The 8,695-nt window shown below is 47.4% G+C and overlaps 1 protein-coding gene across 2 annotated transcripts in view; it reads left to right on the plus strand.

Annotated features, from left to right (window-relative positions):
* LOC311241866 (microfibril-associated glycoprotein 4-like) overlaps window positions 1–1,039 on the plus strand; it is a 12,542-nt gene extending 11,503 nt beyond the window's left edge. For both annotated transcript variants that reach the window (XM_084330802.1, XM_084330801.1), the window contains exon 5: window positions 122–1,039. In XM_084330802.1, coding sequence (XP_084186928.1) covers window positions 122–366 — 245 coding nt within the window. In that variant the 3' untranslated portion in view covers window positions 367–1,039. The remainder of the gene's footprint in view (window positions 1–121) is intronic.
* The last annotated feature ends 7,656 nt before the right edge of the window (window positions 1,040–8,695 follow it).

The raw sequence follows: 8,695 nt of genomic DNA on the forward strand, positions 1-8,695 counted from the left end.
CAAAAAGGTCAGTTGTGATTAGAGGATCAACAAAAGAGGGCAGAGCTTGATATCGGTCAATTAAAGTGAACCGAGTCTTGAAAACTGCACTAATGCTGTTGCTCTGTTCTTCCGCTTCAAGGGGATTCGTTGACATACCACAGTGGTCAGAAGTTCAGCACCTTCGACAAAGACCGGGACTCCGGTGACACGAATTGTGCGATTGAAGCTGGAGGGGCCTTCTGGTATAACAACTGCTACCTGTCTAACCCCAATGGTCTTTATACATGGGGACTAAACTCACACAGTGGAGCCAACTGGAGGAGCTGGAAGGGTTTTGACTCTGTGAAATCCATCTGTATGAAGATACGACCAGTGAACCTGTGAAGCCTGGACATACTGCAGTTGGGATAAGCTAGTTCATAGTACCACCATAATAATGTAAATTTACAATACGCTTTGTCACTGAATCTCGGGAGATTTGTATGGCATAATATTAGACAGCATTTTTTTTATTGATTACAGAACATTCATAATTTATTAGATAAGAAACACATTTCTGACAGAAACACCTTTCTTGTGTATTTTGCAATTCCAAGACATTTGCAATGACCTTGTACAATGACAATAAAGGTATCTGGAGAAGAGCCATTTGGTTGACTTTATAATTAGAAATCAATCTAGCTAGTGTTATTTGGAACCACGACACCATTCTGAACATTTTGACTGTAACTCTCACACAAACGTTGCCTCTGAAATTTGCCCGCTCTGTCCCACCAAGATAACAGGACAGTCCTACAGGGGTGAGGGCATCTTATTCCATCACAGTGCAAACCAAAAAATCGGATCCAATATCCCGGGCAAAACAAAGAGCAAAAACAAGGAAATCAATAGTGGTTTTACCCCTAATCCATACCTATTGTACAACCTGCCCAATGGGCTGCAGTCCCTGGATTGTATCCAGCACTGTGGCCAAATGAATCACCTAGGGGTAACAGTACTGTATATTTGAATACCGTTTATGTCACAAATGTATCAGTACTAAATACCTATATGTCCCTATGCCATAAATGTCATGTATGTTGTGTATGTCATAAATGTCTATATGAATTGAAAATGGGGGACCCTGATGTAAACAAGACAAACGTCTTTCTCAGGTCTGCATCCCCTTAACAATTGTGTGTATTGAGCTGTACTGTATTGTACCCATTCTGCAATCTGTTAAATAAAGTTTTCATTCATTCATTCATTCATTCATTCATTCATTGTGCGTGTGGTGGTGGTGATGTGTATGTCATAAATTTCACTACACTGGGGTGGAGGGGGTAGAAAAAATTCTTATTGGGGACTGGAACACGGATATGCTGCGTAAAGCAGCACCCGTCTTCAAGGCCTTCAGTAGATTTTCTGATCTGCACGGTTTCAGCCAGCTAATCACCCAACCCACAAGGGTATGTGATTCGACACAAACCACCATTGACCTCATTTTGACCTCTGACAAGTCCATGATCTCCAATAAAGGGGTGATAGCATGCGGGCTAAGTGATCATTATATGATTTTCTGTACCCGCAAAAAGCTAAAACAGAAGGCCGGCTGTCACAAAACAGTCGCATCTAGAGACCTCAAAACTTACTCTAGAGAGGCCTTTAACCTAGAATTGGGGAGCTTGGACTGGTCAGATGAACTCAGTGGTACACAGGTGGAAGAAACATGGCTTGGATTCAAAACCAAATTCACAGCAATACTCAACAACATGGCACCCATAAGAACCACCAGGGTTAAAAATCACGCTGAGCCATGGATGCACACTGAAATACTGGCCGCTATGAAAACCAGAGACAAAAAATGCTCTGAACTTCATAAAAGTCAGACAAAGCTTTCCAAAAGCTCAAACAGTGAACTCCAAGCCCACGTGGTTGAACAAAAAATTCAAAGAAACAGACTAAGAAATGACGTAAACATCATGATCAAAACCGCAAAAAGAAATATCATCAACGACAAAACTGAGGAAAACAAAAACAAACCCCGCAAACTTTGGAAATTACTCAATAATCAACTAGGCTGCAGTAAAAAACTTAAAACCAGATTCTCAAACATAAACATAAAGACGGACAACACGCTCATCACAGACAAGCTGGATGTAGCCAATTACTTAAACATCTTCTTCACAAACATAGCCACAACACTGGTAAACAAACTACCCTCCCACTCAGGGGTCCACAAAGACGACTTCAAAATTGAAATGGTAACAACAGATGAGGTACTCAAAAAATTTAGCGCCCTCCAACCTAACAAGGCCACTGGCCATGACAACATCCCCTCCAAATTCCTCAGAGACGCAGCAGCCGCCATCACCCCAGTCATCACACACATAATAAACCTCTCTATAAAACAGGGACACGTCCCCAAGGACTTCAAAATTGCGAGAGTGACCCCTCTGCACAAAAAGGGCAGCAAATTAGACCCAGGCAACTACCGCCCTGTTTCTATTCTTACCTCCATCTCGAAAGTCATGGAGAAAATAGTCTACGAACAGGTCGAAAAGTACCTGGCGGAAAAAAATCTAATCTACGAATTCCAATCTGGCTTCAGAACGTCCCACTCCACTGACACATGCCTCCTCTATTTGAACGACCACATCAAACAAGAGGTGGACGCGGGCAAATACTGCGGCATGGTCATGCTGGACCTACAAAAGGCCTTCGACACTGTCAATCACTCCATTCTGATTAACAAGCTAAAAGCAATTGGTTTTGATAGCTTATCAGTGAGCTGGATGCAATCCTACCTGGAGGGGAGAGAATAGATGGTAGAGGTAAATGGTACTCTATCCCCCCCCTCACAGTGAGCTGTGGTGTTCCACAAGGAAGCATACTAGGACCGCTACTCTTCCTAATTTATGCAAATGACATGTCGTCAGCCTGTGACTGCAACTTGTTCCTGTTTGCGGACGACTCAGCCCTGCTGGTCTCTGACAAGAACAAGTTGCAGGTTGAAAAAACCCTCAGCTCGGAACTAGGCAAAATCTGCATATGGCTCGCTGATAACAAACTATCATTACACATGGGCAAAACAGAGTCCATTCTCTTCGGTTCAAATAACAAACTCAGCAAGACCGACGGCTTCTCAGTTGCAGTGGGTGACAATATTGTCACAAGGAAAGACGAAATTACCTACCTGGGTTCCATCCTAGAGGCAAATCTTTCCTGTGACAAAATGGCATCCAATGTAATAAAAAAAGTCAACCAACGAACTAGATTCTTGTACCGGATCTCCTCTCTGGTAAACAAGAATACCCTGAAGACTCTGGCAGGAGCACTCATTCAAGGGTACTACGACTATGCGTGCACCTCATGGTACCAAAGCACCTCAAAGGCGCTTAAAACAAAATTACAAACATCTCAAAACAAACTGGTCAGACTACTACTTGACCTTACCCCCAGAACCCACCTCACCCCTGCCCACTTTGACAACCTAGGATGGCTTAGAGTAGACGACAGAGTACAGCAACTTGCAATGGGCCTGGTCTACAAGATACACTATACGACTAAGGTACCCATGTACATGTCAAAATACTTCCCAAAGGTCAGTGAATACCACGACCACAACACCAGAGGAAGCTCAACAAATCATGTTAAACCCAGATTCGGCTCAAACAAGGGACTAAACACGTTTCGCAATTATGCCACATCAATGTGGAACGCCCTACCCAAAGCTGTAAAGGAATGTGAATCCCTACCCACATTCAAAACTGCTCTTAAAGAGCACCTACGGGAGGCTGCAATTCGAAACTGGCCACCGTAAATGCCCAAAACCCCCACCACCTCCTAATAGACAGTCTCCTCCCCACCGCATGTACATATTCCCTCCCCGCCGTATGGATATTTCTCTCCCACCCACCCCCTCCTAATGTACAGTCCCCTCCCCATCATATGTATATACTCTGTCAGGATCTAGGGGTAACAGTACTGTATATTTGAATACCGTTTATGTCACAAATGTATCAGTACAAATACCTATATGTCCCTATGCCATAAATGTCATATGTTGTGTATGTCATAATCATAAATGTCTATATGAATTGAAAATGGGGGACCCTGATGGAAACAAGACAAACATCTTTTTCAGGTCTGCATCCCATTAACAATTGTATGTATTGAGCCGTACTGTATTGTACCCATTCTGCAATCTGTTAAATAAAGTTCTGTTTCATTAGGGGCTCTGCTTGGCATCACTACTGCACTATCTCGCGTACGTGCACGCGTACTGAATAAACCACAAATGTACCTCTAATACCAGTATTAGTCTGACCACACCCCTCATCAGCTTACCTTCATAAGCAGGTGTGTGGTCACCTGCTCTCCTCCTTCTCGCTTTCACCACAAGGAAGAAGTGCCTCGGTAGATCCCCACACTTGACACCATGATGGAAGAAAGGTTTAGGAGCAGCTTTGGGAAACAAGGATACGTTGACATCATATCTTTATTTTCTCTCTCACTATTTTCGAGAAAATACGGCGATATTGTCTTCGTACTGGAGTGACTGGAAGATGATGATCATTCTAAAAACCCTCCACCGGTTTTCGTATTGGGAGCACGCCGCTGCATGCTTCTCAACTGCAGTTCCTTGCTGTGTTTGTTGGGGTGAAACCTGTCAGGCCACAGCTGAACTGTCGGACATGCCGCTGTTGTGAGAAGCGGTGCGTTCCAGGTTGGGTGAGTAGTGTTTGCTGGCGGGCTCCACTTGTCTGTTAGTGCTATGGGGGCTACTTGACAAAGTTTATGGAAACCGGCCCCAGACTAGGGTCCTTTGTTCAGCCACCTAGGCGACAGAAGGCCTTGGTCTGGAGACCATTATAGTTTTAACTAGTGGGCCGCGACCATTGACACTGGTGATCCCTGTGTGTTCTGGACGAGTGGATTCTCTCTGTCACCGTGTTAAGGCCCCATCTTTCATATCCAAATGAGAGTATTCCTTCACGAGGGGATATGTGCATGTAATGTGCGATAGCGGCAGATTCATGTTCAAAGTCAGCTACACAGGCCAGTTGGTACTGTGCTGATTCCGTCGGATGTGGTAATGTCACCGTTGTGAAGCGGTGTTGACATCTTGTTTTCTCTTTTCTCTTAAAAAGTGAGGAGAGGTTCAGAACGGCGGCCTGTCTGGGTGAGTGTTATGTCATTGTTTACATGTTCATAGCTTACGGTTAGCCGGTCAGCTGTTAACTGCTGCGTTAGCCTGCTGGATCGCTGCATGGCCTGCTTAAGGCCTACTATTAGCCAGTCAGCTGTTAGCTGCGGGGCTAGCATGTCGTGGTCGCTAGGTAACGTTAGCTTGCTGCTATGGCCATGGCCTGGCGCGGGGTAGCTTAGCTTCTCGCGCGCCGCCGTGAGCTCGCTTCTGATCGCGTGCGTCGTTAGATCGGCGTCTCGCGAGCAGAAGCAATAGCACCCGAACGGTTGGAGCAGCCGTTAGCTTGATGCTATTCTGTTGAACGTGCTTTGATTTTAACATGTTTTACACTCTTGACCACGACGTCATCCTTGACAGGGGATGTTCGTCGACCCTGCCCTGAGCCTGGACGGGGATTGCGTCAACAAAGAGGACTGTAGCGACTGGTTGGAGCGGCGACGCTGCCCGGATCGAACAACACAGGACGGCTGTGTTCTACGGTGTCTTGTGACTGCACTTCGCTGATCTGCGTTCCGGGTAGGAACGGGGTTGACCAGACCTCATAACACGTCTTCTGGTTTTACTTTGCTAAATGTATTGTGAATAACGGTGTTTTTCCCAAAACGTGTGTTGCTACAATGCATTTAGGATACGTTGCGGGTTATGTGTGAGCTGTTTTTGTCACTGGCAGTTAGCTTCTCCGTGCAAACGGGATGTAATGATCTGGTTGTTGTGTGAGTAACACGGCCGTGTACTCACAACTAAGGTAACTAACCTATGAAGCTATGCTTGGTGACAAGTGAGTAAAAGAATGTTCTTTCTCAGACTGTAATGACAATAAACAGTGTGTTCACACATTAACAGGTTTTCCTGTTTTAACTGGCCGTATTGAGGGTAAAATAGGAGGATTGTGTTTTCCCCCCCGGTTCCCTGGGGACTTTATCACCTCCTATCAGACATGTTGTGCATTAATTGTGTCTTTTGTGTGGTAGGGATACGATGTAACTCTTAGCTTGATTGCTGAGGTTGTGCTAAATCTGCTGGAGAAACTTATTTCCTAAAGGGAAATTGGTTTGGTTGCTGTCATGTGTGCTTAGCAAGGCCTGTGGTCGATACTAATCAAGAATGATGTATTCTCTCATTGTGAAAAAAACGGCGTTCCTCTGTTGAGTGTTTTTGCCATTTTTTGTAGGTGATGATGGGTTGTGTGTGTCATGTGACCTACAACTGGGTTGTACTGGCCACAGAAGCACATGTGTATGTTGGACCGGGGTTCTTAGAGCCCTCTCTATTCTGTGTTTTTCCTTAGTAAAAATCAGATAGCAGGTTAGCTCATGCGCTGTGTGGAGCTGTGAAACGCTTCATAGAGCTGACTATGACTGTGTCATATTCTCTTTTTGTCGTTACGTCGTATCATGGGTGTGGGGTCGTAAAGGGGTGAACTGGTAACCTTTCCTCTCCCCATTGTTCTGTCGGTCAGGGGTACACCCCCTGTCCTTCAAGGTTCCCGTCACGTGGCGGTTCGGCACGTTACGGGGGGGGGGGGGGGGGGGGGGAGGGAGTTCCTGGTCCCACGGCCTGGTATATTGGGCGTGTGCACCGCAGGAATTCCCCCGCCATAGAGTACGTCACCGTGCGCGTCTCTGTTGGTAGGACTTCCGTGTGCTGTTCAGGTCCATGTGATGGATCTGTTTTCAGGGGGGGTGGTCAGGGCTCCTCCTCACCAAGCGCCTATTCAGGCCTTCTGTGAGTTCGGACTCCTTCTTCCATGTGAGGAAGCCTCCATCAGAGTACAGAGCCTTCCTCCTCAGATTGTCAAAGTGAGTGGACCCTCTAGAAGGGTCCTTTTCTATTGTATGTATATTCGATTCAATTCGTTTATTGAGTGTGTATGGGTTCAGTGCCTCTTCCCCGGAGGCCCTAAAACCAGTTTTTTACATGGCTCAAGGTGCAATATATTCTTTTCAATCTGTACAGCTCGCGTGGGAAGTCTCTCTGGGGATCCCCGTCTCTTTCCTATGGGAGGGTGGTGGGATGTAAAAATGTGAACATTTTTTACCCCGGCTGTGTAGACTGGGATACATACTGTTGATGCTTCCTTCTTTCTATTCCAGAAGTGTTGGAGTTAGGGAGTGTCACACCCCTCTTGTCGTTCCCCTGGGCGCCTTGGGGATTCAATGACAGGTCTAAATAGCCTGTTCATTGATGGGGGTGTGTCCCGACGCACGTATAGTGCTAGCTCGCTGTAAACAGGCGATTGACTGGCACGCCTTGGTTGCTTGTGGTTGAAACAGCGTTTTTATAAAGAAACTGAGATGGGGGTTTTTCCTCTTCCGACGACCACATCCCATGACCTGGGTGGGTTGTCGACGGATTCTCGTTCATGTCTGGGGGATGATGACGGGATGGATCTGAACATATGTAGTGGGGTCTCACGCCCTTGGGGTGGGCCACCAGGCGCGGTTCGTCCGAACGTCTGGGTGGCGCCTTCTTTTCATGTTAAGATCAACACGCATATCTGCCCTTCTCCTGGAGTAGGCATGTCGGCGTGGTTAGGGCACGGGACTGGTTCTGGTCACGCTGGTCCAGATCAGTTGAACCCGTTGTCCGCCGGGGATGCAGATCTGCTGTTCTGGTACCCTGAGGGACTTGGGCTTTTTTCAGGGGGAAAAATGCCAGGTCGGTCTGGGTGTCACAGGGTTAAGCGCTATGGAGACCCTGGTTGGGTATGTTTTTACTCAGCACTGTCGTCATGGCTTACAGCCATGCCATTCTGTACGCGCTCGATCTCGTCGGATCTCGGCCGCTACACAGGTTGGTCCTGGTTAGTACTTGGTTGGGAGACCGCCGGGGAATACCAGGTACGGTGTGCTTAGGGGCTGGTTCTCCATTATTTTTCGCTCCTCTCTCACGCATGGCGAAGAGGGGCCTGTGGGGGTGGTTTTTTGACCTCCTCTGGTGACCCTGTGCTTCCCGTACCGCCAGGCCCGGTCCGAAGTGATGTTTGCGACCCGTAGGCCTGGGTTAACCCTTTTTGGAAACTGAAACACTTGTACTGCGGTATAGCCGGTGTATACCCGCAGGTGTGTTTTGGAGTTTTTTCTTGAGGGGTTATAGGAACAACCACCGCATTGGGTAACACCGAGGTGGTTGATTCCCTGGTGTGTTGGAGCAGTGTCAACTCCCGGGTTCACCGTTTGAGGGTGCCCCTGCACGTTCATGACGTCTGCCAATCGTGTCAGCCTTCTCTGCCTCGACCCCTCTGGGTGGGGGTTTTTAAATGGAGGCTTGGTCATGCAACACCGCCAGCTTACGCTCCTTCCGCCGGGGCGGCTGTGTTCAGCTGTCCCCTCTGGCGCCTGTCTCGTCCGCAGTCTCCAGGCTAGGGTTAACAGCCTGTTGCCTGGTTTTTCCCCGGTGCGCTGCCTGCTTCCGTTGGTTAACCTTTTTTGTGTGCTTACGGCCATGCTGACTGTCTGTTCTGCAGGGTTAGTGTGCCAGGCGGTGTACTGTTGGGGGGACGGGGCCCGCTCGGTTTACGGC

This window comes from Notolepis coatsorum (assembly GCF_963971535.1).
Source record: "Notolepis coatsorum genome assembly, chromosome: 15".
In the NCBI taxonomy this organism is placed as follows: Eukaryota; Metazoa; Chordata; class Actinopteri; order Aulopiformes; family Paralepididae; genus Notolepis; species Notolepis coatsorum.